This window comes from Diabrotica undecimpunctata, chromosome 4, assembly GCF_040954645.1.
Source record: "Diabrotica undecimpunctata isolate CICGRU chromosome 4, icDiaUnde3, whole genome shotgun sequence".
In the NCBI taxonomy this organism is placed as follows: domain Eukaryota; kingdom Metazoa; phylum Arthropoda; class Insecta; order Coleoptera; family Chrysomelidae; genus Diabrotica; species Diabrotica undecimpunctata.
Window position 1 is genome coordinate 150,062,127 of NC_092806.1, and position 19,927 is coordinate 150,082,053.

The following is a 19,927-nucleotide window of genomic DNA, read 5'->3' on the forward strand; positions in this document are numbered from 1 at the left end:
GAAGTCACCAAATGGACGAAGAAGTATTGGCAGATCCAGAAACAGATGGTGCGATTAATTTAACAATTCAGGAGGCTAATTAAAGAAGACACAGGCTTTAAAGCCTACATACAAGAAGGAAGAAGGAAGAAGGAAGAAGGAAGAAGGAAGAAGGAAGAAGGAAGAAGGAAGAAGGAAGAAGGAAGAAGGAAGAAGGAAGAAGGAAGAAGGAAGAAGGAAGAAGGAAGAAGGAAGAAGGAAGAAGGAAGAAGGAAGAAGGAAGAAGGAAGAAGGAAGAAGGAAGAAGGAAGTAGGAAGTAGGAAGAAGGAAGAAGGAAGAAGGAAGAAGGAAGAAGGAAGAAGGAAGAAGGAAGAAGAAGATAATATTTATACAATTTCTATAACAATTTAAATTTCTTAACCTATGACGACCTTGTGCTTTTAGAAATTAGCAAAAAACATTAACAGAAAGCGACATGGGACAGTCAGGAAAAAAATTTAAAAATGTTACCAAGGTTTAACTTTGCATAACTTTGTTTACGATGTTTTATTACGTTTCTGATAAATAGATCCCTTGTATATGTTACAAAAGTAATCAAAAGGGCTTAAACGTGTTTTATATTACTTTTTGCTAATTAATTTTAGTGTTTTACAGAAATTATATTATTGTATATGCAAATTAGGTCATGCTTATATTTATTAGCGGGGGCGCAACTAATCATCTAAATGAAGAAAGGCTTATACATAGAAAACGTGAAAAAGAGGAAATGTTTAAGAGTAATGTCACGATGCTAATGTCTTTCTGAACTTTACTCATATAAATTACGTGGTAAAAGAATAATCTAGGGTACTTTCTTATTATCATCTGCCAAATTAAAATTCTACCATTACACTGCATCTTAGTAAAATAAATAAAACACTCGCATATATAATATTTTTGTTAATATCTATATTATTGTTTTCAGGTTCGATCGTTAGAGGTCGGTCCAACTTTCGTTGACAAACTTTTGCGGTATGGCAAACGATTTCTTCGTTTGCCTAGTACGTCATCAAAATGTTAACGCTAACAATGCGAAGGGAAGATAGAACTAAAGTGCCAGTGACAAACCCCAACGAAGAATTTGTGGATATTTTACAAGTACAACAGTTGCTGCTCAATGAAACTCGTCGCGAACAACAAGCTTCTTCGCAGGCTTCTCTATCACAAACTTCGGCCATGTTGGTACAACACCAATCTCACGGAAGAGCTGTGGAAGTTCCACCTGGATATTATTATGGAGCGTATCCACCTGCGGCGGGACCTTCGACGCCGACTTCGACGAGTGTTGATGAGTTGGTAGCGATGTGGTTTTCGGGTTCTCAGGCTACCGGTAAGTTAATTTTAGTTGTAAATACCTGCTATAAACCAATTTAATAGAAGTTAAGTTTTTATTTTTCTTTGGTTTAATTAAAAAATATATTCCTAAAATTATTTCCAATAAGAATCATAGACCATATTGTATGACCTTAACGAATGGATTGTATACAAAATAAACTCCTATATTCCGGAAGAAATACTGATTTGGATTAGCTTGATACGTCAGAAAAAATTAGCCAGGAGAAAAATAACAGCATAATCCTCGGCGCCAGTAGGGAGTAGACCATGACTGAAAGTAAAGGATGGTGTGGTCGAAAACGCAAGGAAGATTGGCGCAGCAAACTTGCAACAGTTGACGATGAATAGAACGACTGGCGGAATGGACTTAGGAAGGTCGAGATTTAATTGTAGACTGAAGTACCAGTAATGATGATAAATCCTCGTATGAGGATATCAAGTATTAAAATAATGATTCAAAAGATTTCCTAGAGGATGCAAAAATTTATTTGAATAACAAAATTTATATCACATTGATCAGCAAGAAGCTGATTGATCTAAATTATGTAAAGTATACAGTGCTAGCCTCCTCTACAACAATTTGTAGTATAAAAAGCAAATCATCCTGTAGTACAGATGGATTATCTATTAAAATTTTCTCAAATCTTCCGCATAATGTATTGGAGGTCATAGTCTTGCTAGTAAATGATTCCCTTGAAAAAGGTACATTCCCTAACTGCCTAAAGACTGCCATCGTTATTCCTATTCATAAAGGTGGAGACAAATCTGATGCCTGCAACTATAGACCTATTGCCTTGTTACCAGCACTATCAAAAATTATTGAAAGGCTTATAAAAGTTCGACTTATGCCCTTTCTCCTTAAACATAATATTTTATCGCAAAATCAGTTTGGCTTTTTGTCTAATAAATGTACTAGTGATGCCATGTTTTCTGTGTTACATGAGGTATATCTATCACTAAATAGTAACCTCTCCTCCGCCACCGTTTTCTGCGACTATTCCAAAGCCTTTGACTGCGTAAATCACGACATTCTATTAAAAAAATTAACTTTCTATGGAATTCAAGGTGTGTCTTTGAACTGGTCCAAAACTTACTTGGCAGGTAGGAAACAATTGGTTAGAATAAAAGACACCGACTCTAGTTGTAAAGACATTGAGTGTGGAGTACCGCAAGGTTCAGTATTAGGTCCCATTCTTTTTTTACTTTTCATTAATGACAATAACAAAATTAGTATTCTTTATAATTACATTTGGGTGTCTCAAGCAGTGGCTACAATTTGTCTCATTTGTTGTTGTCTGTACAAGTTATGTAAGTTATACAATAATTTTACTAATTTAAAATTGTATTATAAAGCATGGTCCTAAAATTTTGGGAAAAATTTTACCTGGTCTGATTGAGAAGCAAAATGCATTTAACAAAGAAGGCCATGGAATTGAAATGCCGTCAGTTATTGACATTTAATAAACAAAGCAAAATATTTTGATTTGTGCTCTGCAAAATGTCTTATAAAATTGATATTCGTCGAGGTGTTTATAATATGGTTGGGCGAATGTCAAAACGAGATATTGTTAATATTTATCGAGATCAAAACATAAGCAAATCGACAACTTATCGCACAATCAGAGAATGTGAAGAAGGGATACCATGTGTTAACTTGTGTAAAAGTGGCCGACCGCGGATTTTGAACCATATAAGAGAGACAAGACTGATTGAAGCAGCTAAGAACAAAATTGGGGTCTCACAGCGAAAACTGGCCAGAAGATTTCATGTTGGAAAAACTACAGTATACAGGACCCTATCGAGTAACAATATTATCTACCGGAAAAGAAGGAAAGCTCCAAAATACACAGAGGATCAATTAGAGAGAATTCCGAGATTTTGCCGCGCGTTAAGGCGAGTGCATTTCGTCAACAAGTTGATCGTGATGGACGATGAAAAATATTTTACTTTGTCCAACTATGAGATGAAGGGTAACGATGGGTTTTACACGAACGATTACGAAAATGTACCTGATGAAATAAAATTCAAAAGTAAGAAAAAATTTGAGGACAAAATTTTGGTATGGTGTGCAATTTCTGAGGCTGGCTTTACCTCACAGCCCTACATTGGTGTTGTTCGAGGCGAAGCCTTAAACGCAAATATTTATATTCCAAGATGTCTCTCTAAATTGCATCAGTTTGTGAACACACATCATGCAAATGATCAAATAGTCTTTTGGCCAGATCTTGCTTCATGTCATTACGCGAGGATCACAAGGGACTGGTACGAAACTAACAACATTACCTTTGTACCGAAAGCAGACAATCCCCCCAACCTACATCAGGCTTGTCCAATTGAAGAGTTCTGGGCAATATTAAGTCGGAAAGTCTATAATAACGGATGGGAAGCACAAAATCAGGAACAGTTAAGACGCCGCATATATACAAAAATTAGAGAAATTGACGCCGAGGTCGTCCAAAGGATGATGCAACGTGTCAGGGGAATTATTAGGCAAATCGAAAATAATGGTCCCTTGTCTGTCATTTGAATTTTGATTTATAATAAGGATAGTTAAGTTAAATTGTTGAATAATTTAATAAAAATATAAGATTATTGTGGTCAGAGTTATATGCTTTTGAAATTTTTCCCAAAACTTTAGGACTATACGTTATTTGTTTTTGTTTTATACTTTTTGTACTTTTTGACTGATTTTTTTTAGCTTTGTCCATAAAATTGTTTAATAATTTTCAGTGACAATAAAGCATATTTCTATTCTATACTCTCCCCCTCGTATATTTTGGACGGTTATACTTATAACATTAAAATTTTGATTGTGGAGATAAACGGACCTAAGATCTACCGCTCTATCCGTAGCCCGTGATAAGAAAGCTATGCTTTCAACAATTTATACAAAAAGTGATTATTTTTGTACTTGGTCAACAAAGGGTTTAGGATAGTGAAATAGGATTTATAATAGGTTTTTCAGTCTTAGCTTTTACTGCTACCAGATTTTGATCCGAATTAATGCCACAATCTGGCGCTTAAGGGTCTTGGGGGATTTCTAGGTGTAAAGCCTTCTTTTTGGAAGGTTGAACCGAGGAATAATAAAAAATAACAATTTCTTTGATAGTAAATAAATGTAGCATGTGATACACCCACTAATCTTGAAAATTACTGTAAAGGAAGCACAAGATCTGGTCATACCAGACTGTCACCAATCAACTCTGGAGCCTATCTATAAGACTTTGGACCAAATGATAAAGATAAATATTCCAATTGATTGTAATGAGATTAAATGTAATGGATTATAATTTAATTTTTATCACAATCAATTGTGGCTTAATCCCGTATAAACATAATATTTACAGTTTTTCATAAGAAAGTTTCAGAACCTCTTTGTGGAATAGAGTAGAGTGTGGAGTAGTGGAGGAAAAGCCATAATAAATACTCACCATACTCAAGCAGATATTACAATAGAAAAACTGAAATAAATTCATTACAATAATTATGAACAATATTAAAAATTATTGGCGTTTATGCTCCAGAGGAAGATAAAAAAGAGAACCTTAACAGCGGTCTATCTTTTTCTTAGGCTTCTTAACTAGTCATACCAGATTATATAATGCTCATAGATGACGTTACAGAGCCACTGTGATCGATAATTTTAGATATTACTTTATGGCAAGTGATATCTTGTTTGAAAGGTATTGTCAATACTGTCGGGTGCTGTAGATAAACCTTAGATTCCAAATACTCCACTCCCTCAGAAAAAATCTAACGGTGTGAGTTCTGGTGACCAAGCTTGCCATTTAATTGAACCTCGTCGTCCAATTCATCGACTACGGTATTCCTCATCTAAGTAACGTCTTACTGCAATAAGAAACGGTATTTTTTTTATGTTTTCTTTGACCTGTTCTTTCCATTTCTATTTCGAGTTTTCCCTAAGTCTCGTATTTTTCGGTCTCTACTTCAATAATTTTGTTGGTTCATATTTTAATCATCTTTGATGGCCAAACCATTTCGAACTTTCTATGCCAAATGACACCATCTGCTTGTGTTCTTGTCTTGTAAAAATTATCATCGTCTTTATTTTATAAAGTATCTTGGGGGTCTTTTATCTGTGTTTGTTTTTAAATTTATTTTTGCGTTAACTTTCACAAATGTTACCCTTAAATGAATTCTTCTTTATTTAAAAAAAAATTGATTATATTTTATTTTAACCTATCAACAGCTGGTGCGATAAGACTAGCTGACTGTAGATATTTCTTTGTTAAATTGTTCCTATATTTAGATTTTTTCCAGCATCCGGTCACTTTGAACAGCTCAACACAGGATGGAGTAGATTATACTCGGTGGATGAGATAAGAAATTAGACCAATAATGTATTTTTTTCAATTATTTAACAAGAAAGGAAGTATTTCATACAAAAATTATTAAAATCACTTATTTTTACAGCATTATATGTCTTATAGTGTCACATGTCTCTTAATTTTTGTTGATTATCGTTCTCTGGGACCTTTTTTATTCACACTACTTACTTAGTTGTTACGCTGATACAAGTGTCATGATACCCCGACTTAAGGATTAGACAGGCAATCGGATACTACCTGATTATGTTCCCCTGAGCATATTATGCATAAAAATAAACAAAGTAGCTTATTGCTATTTTTTTATTATAAATTTATTTTAAAATTTGTCTTTTCATATTACGGCCAATGTTTCATACATCTTTTGGACAATGTGTAGAAAATATCGATCCATATTGATTTAGGAGTTTTGTGTGTTGCAAAGAAAGGGGATGTTTCAACAGTTTAAAAAATAAATTTTAGGAAATATTAACAACTCTGAAAATACTTGTTAGTCTTCTTCTTCTTTTGGTGCCTATTCGTTTCGAATATTGGCGATCATTCTGGCTATAATTATTTTATTAACTGATGCTTTAAATAGATTAGTTGTTGTATAGATTAGTTGTTGTTGTGGAGAACCATTTCCTCAGATTTTTTAACCATGTATTCTTCTTCTCCCAATTTCCCGCTTTCCCAATTCGCTTTCCGAATATTTGCCTTGAAGGATTATTTTCAGCAATCTGTATTTAGTGCCGTTTCTTATTATGTGTCCGATATATTCTAAGTTTTTCCTGTTAATCGTATACATCACTTCTCTTTCTTTCCGCATTTTTCGTAGTATATTCTCATTGGTTTATCTTGTCGGTCCATGATATTCTTAGGATTCATCTGTATAGCCCCATCTCGAAGGCTTCAAGTTTTTTCTTGTTCTTTTTCCTACTGGCATCTGTTTAAATATTTTGTTTGGTATTTCGCCTTCTTCCATTCTTTCTACATGTCCTATCTAAACTAAAAGAAATCTAAAATCTAAACTGAAGATTTTACTGAAATGAAACTCCCGATCCTATATAGGCCAAACAAATCGTAGAATTCATTCAACATAGGATTTATGAACATTTCATTTCTCTTCGTAATTCCGATTCAATTTTAGCTCTAGGTCAACACCATCTTCATACAGGTCACAAAATTAATTTTGAAAACTTCATAATCATAGCCCCCATCCGTTTCTATAAACCAAGGATTATCCGAGAAACCATAGAAATTGAAAAAGGCCTAATTGTCTCAAAATATCGTCCGTTCCACAGGCCAAACAAAATCCTACTATCAAAAATGTTCGCGTCAACCCACGCGCCAATCCCCGTGCCAATCCCAACGCTTACCCATGACGCCAACCTCCACCCAAACCACGTCACCATCGATGGTATGAATGAACCGTCCTCCATTCCCAGCATCCGTAATGCATCGGTTGGTGATCAGTGTAGTAGTGTATGGGGGCTCGGTAGACTAAGACTTCGGACACCCTAAAGAAGACATCAAATAGGATGTAGAAAACTCGGCGCAATGATAATCGACGCGATTCAACCCGGAAGATTGTTGAGATTAATATGAATTTTTGTAATAGTATTAATCTTAGCTCTAGGTTTAATGCCATCATCATAAACAGTTATTTCATCCACCGTCGGATGTAAGCCTCCCTTAGGTGTGTTAATTCATTTTTGTTTGTTTTTTGCATCCATTCGTGACCAGCCATTCGCTTGATGTCTGTCTGACAGCATGATAGGCTGTCTCCTTGTCTAAGTACCATCTGAGACTGGAAAATTCCGTTCTGCACTCTAACTTTACACTCGACTCTTGAGAGGGTCGCTTTCACCAATTTTACTAAATGTACTGGTATGCGGAATTATATCATGGCCTTGTACAGTGCGTTTCTTTCAACACTATCATAGGCACATCTAAAATCAACAAACAGGTGATGAGTATCAATACCATACTCATATGTTTTTTCCAGAGCTTGCCTTAGAAGGAATATTTGATCGGTCGTTGATCTTTCTTTACGAAACTCACACTGATATTTATCTATTATGCCTTCACAATATCCCGATAGTCGGTCGTAAAGAATATATGCCAATATTTTGTATGTTACGTTTAGGAGGCTTATTCCTCTGTAGTTGTCACATATTGTTTGATCTCCTTTCTTGTGGATAGGTACAATTATAACTACAATCCAGTCTTCTGGCAACTTTATTTGCTTCCAGATCAGTTCTACCAGTCTACATATACAGTATGTCAGGTTTTTTTTGCCAGGAACTTTTGTCAGGAAATTTAAAAGTTCTGAATGAATGTCATCTGCCCAAGGAGCTTTGTTTTCTTTCAATTTTTGTATAGCTTGGATGACTTTTACCTCTGTTGATATGTTATCTTTCTCTTTTTCGTCGTCAATGTCCTCGAGTTGGATTTCTGATTCGTGACCTTTTCTATATTATTTAGTCCTATTTCATTGGATTTGATTTGATTTTGTATTTAGGTCTAACAGCATTTCCTGAAATTCTTCCTTGTCTTTATCGCAATTGTTATTAACGCAAGATCATCGGCAAATCTCAGGTGATTCAGGTTTTCTACATATATCGTTACTCTTTTATTTCCCTATTCTTAAGTTCGTCACATATCTTCTAGAGCTAAATGGGGTGAGATAGAATCTCCTTGTCTAAACCCTCTCCGTAGGTTTAATATATATATATATATATATATATATATATATATATATATATATATATTGTTATGATTGTTTATTTTGACTTTAATCTTAGTTTATTGAGCCAATAAAAAAATATAACTTATTTGTTATCAAAAGTAAAATAAACTCCTTATATTTCCTGTGTTCGATAAATTCAAAGATTTTCTAGTTGTCTTTTATCGGGATAGAGAAGAAGGATAAGAATAAAAAATATATTATATCACAAAAATTTACGTTTCTTTATTTTATATGAACGAATAAAACAATTATCAAATTCTGTCGTTATCTTATCAATCAGCATACAAGAAAATAAATCAAATTTTTATAATAATAAGATTTTAAATCTACATACATTTTTATTAAGTGAAAACCAATTTTACTTAAATTTTTCTTTACTTGAAACAAGAAACAACAAAACTTTAAACTTTTGATTAGCCTAACAAAACCTCAGTTCTTAAATTTAAATGCTAATGACCATGATGTCAAACCGATCCTTCACAGGTATAAAATTCAATTGTACAAAACACTTACAGCTTATTTTCTTATTGAGTTGTATGTTGGAACATACCCAGAAAAATCCAGTCTCCTCAACGATGTGATCTCTCCTTTTTGGCACCTAGGCTCCTTCCTAACGTCTCTGCAAACCTGCTGCACTAACCAAAAACACCTGATGCACTTCTCCAAAAACTCAACTACTTATTAATGACACAAGGACCTCCTTTTGTCAACTTGATGCCGTAAAACTACTTTCACAAATCTTCTCAAAATGCCAACGGTAGATACAAGGACCTCTTTCAATCTACTTGCTATCTCCTTCTGCAAAAACTATTCAATTCGTTTCACAATTTCGGTATCCAACTCACGAACCACACCCTATCTTGAGACAAACTACTGTTTCCTTCGATGACCAAATTATAACTGACTTCTCCGGTTCTCATGATCGGCTCACAAATTCCCATTTAAAAACGACCATCCAATCAAAAGCTCAAATTGTGTTTACCATGATTTTGGAAAAGCCTAATTTCGATTTCAGAAAAAAACTAAATAGCTTACTTTCAAATTGGTTTTGTCAATACACAATTTATACATATTTCAAAAGATTAGAATATGGTCATTTAATACTCGATTATACAAACAATGAAAAGATTAACTTACAGGTAAAATGTCTTCTAATTCTAAACAAAGGTTTTTTGATAATTTTGTTTGAAAGGTCGTTTGCCAAACAAATTTCTATTCTTATCTACACTAAATCTTATCTTAAATTACTATATACAATTTGTTTATATTGATAGCTTAAAATTTTATTTCGATGGATTTTTTTTATTTATTTTTCTTTGGTTGGGAAAGAAGAAACATAACAATATATATAATCGTCCTAATAAATATTAAATTAATTCTCAAATTTTATATTTCGTTGCATAGTCGTTAAAGCTATAACACAATCAACAGGTTTTGAGCGATCGTCCTAGTTGGAATATTTTTAGTTTACAATATTTGCGTTGCCACACTTTTAAATCGAATATATATGAATAATTATATTAAAAACTGACTAGACCATTAACTTTTATTTGAGTTGAAATCGTAAATAATTAGTACCTATTATTTATACTTTATCTATCTTTTCTGTACTTGGAATGCATTATATTTAATAGGCAAAAACTTATGCAAGCCTATTACGGTGTCATATTATATTTTAGTGCAATTTTTTCTTGTGTTATAATAAAATAGACTCTGACAGGTATGTTATAAATAGAGTAATGAAGTAAGAATCAGAAAATAACTTTAACTGTACACTATAATTTTTAAGTGGCACAAAGTATATATATTATTTTAATACCATACTTAAACGTCTTTGTGTAGGTTAATTGACAACTGATCCGAATATCAATATCACAAGTTGATATACGCCTTTAAACTCCGGAAGCCAGTTGTGATCATCGGCCCCCCTCCTACGTCTCCAATTAATACCTTCATCCCAATTAAAATCATATTAAATATTAAGTGTGTAGTATTTTATTAATCTAAAATTATTTTTATGAATGAGAAATGGCCATGGCTCGAAAAGTTGATATATAATCGCTACCTACACAAAGTTTTCGCCACAAGGTTGATATATCTCTTATTTATTATCAAAATCTGCTAGAAAAATTAATAATATTAAACCATATGATCAATGTCAAACCTTGTAAATGTGTGTTACCTTTTTTTGTGTGAAAAGAATAATTACGTTGTTGTCATGTATAATAAATAAATAATTTGAAGTAACAAGGAGTCGATCCAGAATAAAGACAAAATAATTCTGGCTTAAAATAATTAGTAAATGATATAAAAAAAAAACGGGTGTGGCAGTCCAGTGGGACTGCCGGTGGAAGTTACACTTCTATACACGCATTCGCCGTTACAAATTTATTTGCGAGTCAATCTGCACAATCATTACATATGTAATTCTATTGGTAAGACATATCAGAAAGAGAAACAGAATTAATAACAACTTACTAACAATGAAGGATTGAATCAATATTTTGATGAAAATGTATATTTTTATTTTCATATATGTATGAAAGGAGTTAAATGCAAATTTTTTTTACACATACTCTGCAGTAAAATTCATTGTTTATTTTGTTGTTAATATAATAATACAATTGTGTTTTCATCTTGTTCAGCATTTGTGTTTGGGCATAAAATGTTATGAGTATTAGTGTAGATATGCTTTTCTCGATTTGAACTGTGTTTTAGCAAAGCAAGTTCCATATACGAGCTAGGCTTTTGCTTATATTTAGTACAAGTTTGTTTTTCATTGTTAGAAAAGTCTTTTAATTTTATTTTAGAAAACGTAAAATGATATTTCAAATACCAAAATTTAGACCTCAAATAATACAATATAAATTAAACTGCCATATTAATAAGTATTTAAAAATGACAATAATATACATAAAAAAAATACACTACAATACAGTGCAACATAATTCGATATAATAATACAATACAAATTAAAATGCAATATCCATAAGTATTTAAAAATGACAATAATGTAATAATATTAACAAAAAAGTCCTCCCCGACTGGGAATCGAACCCCGGTCTCCCACGTGTCAGGCGTTGATACTGACTACTACACTACCGAAGACATAACACAAATGTATTTCAAAATTGACAGTTCTGGATCATACAGTGATTTATTGAGATTATTATTTTGAAATACAAAAGAATAATATAATTATGAACATTTAATAAATAATACAAAACATATCACATAAATAATAATATTAATAAATATTTTATTATATGTATAATAGTATATGTATATATATCTTTATATAATATATATAATATTAAATTTTATATACAAAAGGAACATTTTTATATTCGAGAGAGGAGGAGAGAGAAAATATATCTTCTGTCTCTCTCTTACTCATTATCTTACATATGTAATGATTTCACAGATTCACTCCCATACAAATTTCCAACGTGGAGCGCGCGTATAGAAGTATAACTTCAAAAAAGTACAACATAAAGAATCTTCCAATAAGAACTTTCCAACTTTGAGAGTTGGTAGCGGCCATACTGTTGAAGCCACATTTGTCAAATTTTCTATCATTTATACAGTCTGTTTTGCAGTGGATGGATACAGCGTACAACAAAATGTGGAAATGATGAAATTGTTTTATGAAAATGGGTGTCCTATTGGTCTATGGGTGAGATGACTATTCGCAGTGTGGTAAATAAATTTTAGTCCACCGTTTCAGTAAATAATTAACCAATATTTGTACGTCGACGAAATGCAAGACCTTCCAAAAGACTACCAGGTTAAATAAATTGTTTTATTTAAATTACCTCTTCTTCTTGTATGTAGACTTTAAGGCCTGTTCCTTCTTCAATATTAGCCTCCTAAATTGTTTAAATTATCGCACAATCTTTTTCTTGGTCTGCCAATACTTCTTCGTCCATTTGGTGTCTTATGTCGCCGATTAATGCGTCATCTGCATAACATATTATTTAAATTTCTTTGTTCCCTATTCTGTGATCTTGACCTTTACGTACTGCTTGTATTATTTCGTCCATTATTATTGTAGCGTTTTTAAATAAAACGAGCGGTTCTAATTTATATAAATATATTTATTTATAAGTGTACAGCTCGAAAATATCTTATCCACTAAACTTAACTCATAAAAGGTATGCTCATATATACAAGTAATTATGTACTAGAACATTCTGGAGTAGCCCACCTCTAATTCATCTCATGGAAAGGGCATCGAAGACGTGCGCTATTGAAATGCCAACTCTTCGAGTTTTCTAGATTTATCCTTCTACGAATTGTGACACATACCATGCATCGCAGATGGGCTATTTCGTTACATTATATTAAAGAGAAGTGGCTTAACGAGTCGCCCTGTTTGACTCCACTTTGTACTGGTATACACTGTGTTAGTTTTCTATTTATCTTTGTCTGTATTCGATTATAGAAGTATATGTTTTCGATGGTTTATATAATATTGATTGATATGTTTCTTTTATACAGTAGGTTTAAGACGTCTTCGACTTGGATGCGATTGAAAGCCTTTGTCAAGTTTATAAAACATAGAAATGCTGGTTTATTGTACTCGATGGCCTTTTCTGCGATTTGTCTTAGTACAAATACGGCGTCTACGCAGGATCTTCCGGATCTGAATCCTTGTTGTTCATCTGATAAAGTTGTTAGTTTATTTATTTTGTTGGTTGGGACTTTTGGGGTGAGCTGTTCAGTAGATTTATACCTCTATAATTGTTGGGGTTTTCTTTCTTGAACATTGGTATCATTATACTGTTTCTCCCTGCGTCTGGTATCTTGCAGTAATATTAGTTTTTGTATAAGTTTTGTCATCTTTAATAATGCCAGGTAAATTTAATGATGCTGGTACAAGAATTATTAATTAATGATTCGTAAAACATAGTTCAAACTATCCTGAATTGCTGGTGATATGTGATCATCTGTTTTATTGTAACTGTTTGGTAATTAGCGGGGAAGTTCTTGAGGGGGGAAATATTAACAAATGAAATAGGAATAAGGTATTATGTAATTGTTTGTTAAATGAAAGTGATGTTTTATATTATTACCTTAATAACAGTTATTTACATTTATTCCATAGATATATTTTAGAAAATGTGTTAATTTATTGGATCTTTTAATTAAAAGGATAGGTATATGACAATGAATGAAGTCAGATGTACAATTTTGTGGGTGTGCAACTGCTTTTTATCACATTTTGATAAATTAAATTTGGTTTCTGTTTTGGCAGAAAATTGTGATGTTAGATATATTAAAATTACTAAAATTAAAACACTTAAGGACAATCAAAGACAATTAGGGACAAACAGAACACAATTAAAAAGACAAAACAGACATTAAATTAAAAAGGGGTCACTTATTGGTACTACATCACTTATTAGGAGATGAACTGTTCATCCAGAATAGTTTGCAATTGTTCATAGAATGCTTCTCGTTCCTCCTTAGGCTTGCAGTCCTAGGGGCTATAGATAGATATGACATTTAATTTTTGGTAGTCCATTGTGATGTTTATATATATTACCTCTAATTACATCTAATTTTCAAATTAATAATTGGTCCATTTTCCTTATATTTTGCTTTCAATAATGTAAATGTTAGCAGAAACTTATTTTTTGTTCATGGTATTTGTAATACATCATCGATATTTACAGGAACCTGCTCTTGCTATCATAGATCTGATAGATAAACCATCCCTACTTTTTTCAACCTGTGTTTTACTTGGAGTTTTTTTGAGAAATTACCCACCACAGTTATTTTATGTTCGAATTTCATTAGTGTAATTTTTATTAGTTTAATACTGTATTTAGTATTATTTAATTAATTTTTTTTTGTTGTTAAAAGAAACCACTAAAAAAGTAATACCTTTCTTCAGTTAATTGGTTAATAAAACCTAATTAATCTACATGAAAAAGGACATGAGTTTTCATTTTGAACAAAAAAAATGGAAAAGCTGTGGTAGTTAAAAAAGAGAGCCCTGTTGTTATTAACGAGATTACACGAAAATTAATTTTAGAAATGTTCAGTATAAATTGTTAAACATTATTAATTCATCGGGGTGTCCAAAATAAGCCTCTGGTGACGTAGCAAGCAAATAAGCGTAGGTCGAGTTTGTGTAGGTTCCGCATTTACAACTCCAGTCCCATTATCTACATATGATGTATAAATACAAAGATTATTATGTAAGTACAAGATCCGAAAAAGGTGATATTAGGAATAGGTTATAATTACTTATGTTCAGGGACGGCTTCTTCACAAAAAAGGATAATAATTATAAATTAGACAATACAAACCGGAACCGTTCACAGATTAAATGGGAGGTAACTATATATATATATATATATATATATATATATATATATATATATATATATATATATATATATATATATACTACCAACACAGTTTTTCTTCATCAGCTACCTGAGAAAAGATAAAATATGTGTATAAGTTGAAAGGCAACCGTATATACGTATTTCTTACTATTGGTCGTCTTCAGTACGGTGCAACCAAGTTAGAAAAGCAGCATGTTAACTTGGTAGAGTTAACTTGGTTTTACGGTAATGAGAATAACCTCAAAGATTTTAGAAGTTTTAAATTTATTAAAATTTCCAATGTTATAACTTTGCCTGTGTATATTAATGTAACGTCAGTGTTCCAGCTTATCTTAGTTCTGGATATCAACGTGATAAACAAGGATAATCCTTTTTAGTACAAGATTAAAAAGGGTAATTAACTTTTGTAGTGTTTGCTGAGTAAAATACGTAAATAGTATCCTTTATTTTATCGGTTAAAGCTCCGGTCACGTCACACTCAAGTCCTTTGACATGATACTACGTAGGAATGAAGAAAATAAAAGCGAATAGGAATAATAGTACAGGGAAATATGTTTTTTGTCGGAACACTGACTTTTTTGGGTACTATATACCTAACCTATACCTGATACCTTATAAATACAAAAATGTCCGTTACTATTCAGAGGCAATTAAAGGTGACTAATCTACAAATAAAACAGTAAAGGAAAAGGTACAAAAACGCCTAAAAGAAAAAACGTGGGCTCGTACAGAAAAACCATGGGCCCGTACAGAAATAGATAACACAGATGTAGAACTGGAAAATTTGCACAAAGTAAGTCAAGAAATAACAGAGAAATACTTAAAACCTGAAAGAACAAATAAAAAGGAATGGATAACGGAGGAGATTCTATGTATGATGGAAGACAGAAGAAACGCTAAAGATAATAAGAATTACTACAACAACATAAATAACGAAATAAAAAGGGCTATTAAAATAGCAAAAGAAAATTGGTTTAGCTCGAAGGGTACAGAGATAGAGTCATTACAGCAAAAACATGATTCATTTAACCTCGATAAAAAGATTAAAGAAGCGGCAGGCTTATATAAACACAAGAACACTGGATTCCTGACAGATAATCACGGAAACATAGTACTGGAAATAGAGCATAAAAGAGATATTTGGATTAAATACGTAGAAAAAACTTTTGAAGATATACGAAGTAACACTGGTATTACAACAAACACCAATTGCGAATCTGGACCACCATTTACAGTCGAAGAAGTAAAATATGCCATCAAAAGCACCAAAGATGGTAAAGCAGTAGGCCCTGATAATTTTCACTCAGAATTGTTAAACCTTATGGACTATGATGGCATAAAATGGTTGACAAATATATTTAACAGTATATATGATACGGGCGTGGTTCCCCAAGAGTGGTTAGTGTCAACTTTTATAAATCTTCCAAAAAAACCCAATGCGAGAAAGTGCGAAGACTATAGAATTATAAGCCTTATGAGCCATTTACTTAAAACATTTCTAAAGGTCATTCACAAAAGAATATATACAAAATGTGAGGAACAACTAACAAGAACACAATTCGGATTTCGTGATGCTCTGGGAACACGGGAGGCCCTTTTTGCTGTACAGGTGCTACTTCAGAGATGCAGGGATGTGAATTGTGACATATACGTATGCTTTATAGATTACCAGAAGGCATTTGACAGAGTAAAACATGACAAATTAATGACTCTAACGCAAAAAATTGGAATTGACAACAAAGATCTTAAAATTATCAGAAACATTTACTACAATCAAACGGCCAAAATCAAAATAGAAGACCAGTTAACTGATAAAATTGCAATAGAACGTGGAGTACGACAGGGCTGTATTTTGTCTCCATTGTTGTTTATCCAACATTTATTCTGAATGGGTATTTAAGGAAGCTTTAGACGGTTGTGCGAAAGGAATACTAATAGACGGTGAATGGTTGAATAACATTAGATATGCAGATGATACTATAGTTTTTGCCGATAATCTGAATGACTTACAGATATTAACAAATCGCATAACAGAAGTCAGCAACACATACGGACTAGCTCTTAACATAAAGAAAACCATATTTATGACAATTAGTAAAAAACCAATACTAAACGCTCATCTTACAATCAACCAACAGAATATCGAAAGAGTCGAGCAATATACATATCTAGGCACCAAAGCAAAAGCAGCATTCGTTAGAATGAGAACCATTTTCAACAGTCGAGACATATCATTAAAAACAAAATGCCGTCTATTGAACTGCTACATATTCACAGTTCTGCTCTACGGAATGGAGCATGGATACTGACTGTTGCATCTATGAATCGGCTCGAAGCTTTCGAAATGTGGTGTTATAGGCGCATCTTACGTATATCCTGGGTTGACAGAGTTACTAATGTGGAGGTCCTGCGTAGAATGGGGAAAGAATGTGAAATTCTCATGACCGTCAAAACTAAAAAGTTGGAATATCTAGGACATGTAATGAGAAATCAAGAACGTTACGGCCTTCTCCAGCTGATTCTCCAAGGGAAAGTAAATGGTAAGAGAGGACCGGGAAGAAGACGCATTTCCTGGCTTCAAAATTTACGAAAGTGGTATAACACGACTACCACTGAACTGTTCCGCGCTGCAATAAATAAAGTAAAGATAGCCGTGATGATCGCTAACATCCGGAACGGATAGGCACTTTAAGAAGAAGAATCTACAACTGTTAGATATGTATGTCTATCCAGACAACTATCTGTCAGATAGGACAATATTTATCTGGAGGTGAAAAGACCGGCCCTTTTATACAATAATTTTATTAATTTACAAATTAAATTTTTAACTCTTTTAAAAGTTTGTGGATTCTAAGAAAATTGGCTGCGAATTTAGTGATTGGTAATAAACATAATACAAAACTTGAGCTTTGAGAAAGTCCAAAAAATTGATTTGAGTGACTGTAGACAAAATCACTAGTTAAGAAAATGTCAAAAATGCCAGTTTTTTCGCTTAAATCGCTACAGATAAAAATGGGGTAATTAAATATATTATTTAGAATATGCATCCTTTAGTAGATGGGCAAAGGTTTAAAATGCCAGTTTTTGAATTTTGGTCCGATTATTTGTTGCTTGAGAAATTGTAAAATAAAAAATTAAAAATTTTCTTATAATTTTTCCAACAATGAACTTTGATATTGCATAAAAGTTTGAGTTAAGTAGTCCTTTTAATGCAAAATAAAACTTAAGATGAATTATCATTTAGTTATATTAGAGATAAATTTTATTTAATTTGTTTATCCCACAACGCTTTTTTGCAATATTATTGTTCAGAAAATAATATTGATACAGCGATTGTACGTTAACAATATGAAAGAAAAAAACACCCTATATTTTCAAGATATTTAAAAAAAATCAATAAAATTCATTTTTACTAATGCAAAAACATTTTACTAAAGTAGAGTCATTTTTGGGTTAAAAATAATTTGAATGACTTTTAAGATTATAGACTGAATACTCTTTGATATTTAAAAAGCTGTTATTTTAAACGAAGTTTCAAAAATCATGAAATAATATATTAAACTACTATAGTAGAGCAGTTTTTTGTACGAAAATTTTTGGCGCCATTTTTAAAATACACGAACAATGGAGAAAAATAGTTTTTTTTTAAATCTTCTAATGTTGTATACTTATATAAAAAAAAGTTTAATTACTATATATAACAAGTAAAATACAAAAAAAATTGTTGAAAATGTACAATGTTTTATGGTAGTAGTAACCTTAAAATGCTAACTACCCATGGTATATACACTCACAACACTCACATATTTGATAAAAGTATTTAATAAATAAAAATGAAGCAAAAAGTCAATCGATTGTTCTGTAAAAATTGCAATCTCCAATTATCGAAAAGTTTCTCAACAATCTTTTTCTCTTTGAGTTATTTTTGTCAACTTTCTCTTTGATGGCAAATACCAAAATGTTTATCTAAAACGTAACGTCACAACGAATAATCTTTGTGAGTTTAAACAGCTGTAAATCTGACGTACGTCATGATAAAAATCAATAACAGATATATTTGCTGCTAACAGGTATAATTAGTTAATATTGCATATTTAATGAGCTTTGACGTAAATTGAGTAAATCTTTATGAGATATTAAAAGCATTGTTTTCTTGCGTATGTTATAATTTTATTTATTTGGTCCAAAAAAAATTGAAAAAGAATAAAAAAGTTTATAGAAACTGAACTTCATGAGTATCTAAGATCACTTTTGTAGTACATGTTCAAAAATATATGTGAATCAGACAGGTAGAACTGTCAAAAAACGTATAGCTAAACAAAAGCTAGTTTCCTTGAAAAAAAATGTATTCCAATCATTTAAGTACAGAAAAACATCTTTCACAAATTTACATCTTAAAAGTGAGAGATCAAGTACAAAAACCAAATGGACTGGCAAGCAAGTAAACAATTTAATTAAACCCAGCCTGTAAGATATTTTCATCCCTAAGAATTACGTTCGGGTGTAACAATTCGTTGGAGCGAGGTATATTAACTGTAAAAACAGGAGTCACTCCACCGTGCTCCAATGCTCTAGACCATCCCTTTCCCCCCTATAGCACTCTGATGCGCGATAGGGGCACAACTATCAGCCAAATGCTCTTCATGTGGCAGTCCTGGGTAATAGAACCCCAACATGGTTTCCTAACCGAATTCAAAACTCAGGACAGCGCATTGTCGCTATAATCCTGTTCTCTTACTGTGGCTTATCCACTAACTAAAATTGCTTACTTAGGCCTCAAGTCTCCGCTCTGAGCTAGGCTCAGTTCGGCGACTTGGTGCTCAAGGGGTTGGGCCCTACGTGCCCGGGTTTTTGGGATTTTTTGTTAGTTTTTTAAGGTATTACATTATTGGTATTTAGTACAGGTAACACACATTGGTAAAAGATTTTTCTTTTGAGGCATATAGATAGATCTGGTTTAAATACATAGTTTAATTTACCAAACGCTGCCCAGGGTAATCATATGCGACGCAGGAGGTCACAAGTCTGGTTATCCCTGCCCAACCGAATTTTATGTCCTAAGTACTTATACTATGTAGTCTGTACAATATCCCTTCCATCAATAGCAATATTTCGATTTACCACCAGATTAGTCATT

General features: G+C 32.4%; 1 protein-coding gene across 2 annotated transcripts in view; it reads left to right on the plus strand.

Moving 5' to 3' along the window:
* sr (zinc finger domain-containg protein striped) overlaps positions 1-19,927 on the plus strand; it is a 115,028-nt gene that overhangs the window by 38,922 nt on the left and 56,179 nt on the right. For both annotated transcript variants that reach the window (XM_072530504.1, XM_072530503.1), the window contains exon 2: positions 945-1,349. In XM_072530504.1, coding sequence (XP_072386605.1) covers positions 1,034-1,349 — 316 coding nt within the window. In that variant the 5' untranslated portion in view covers positions 945-1,033. The remainder of the gene's footprint in view (positions 1-944; positions 1,350-19,927) is intronic.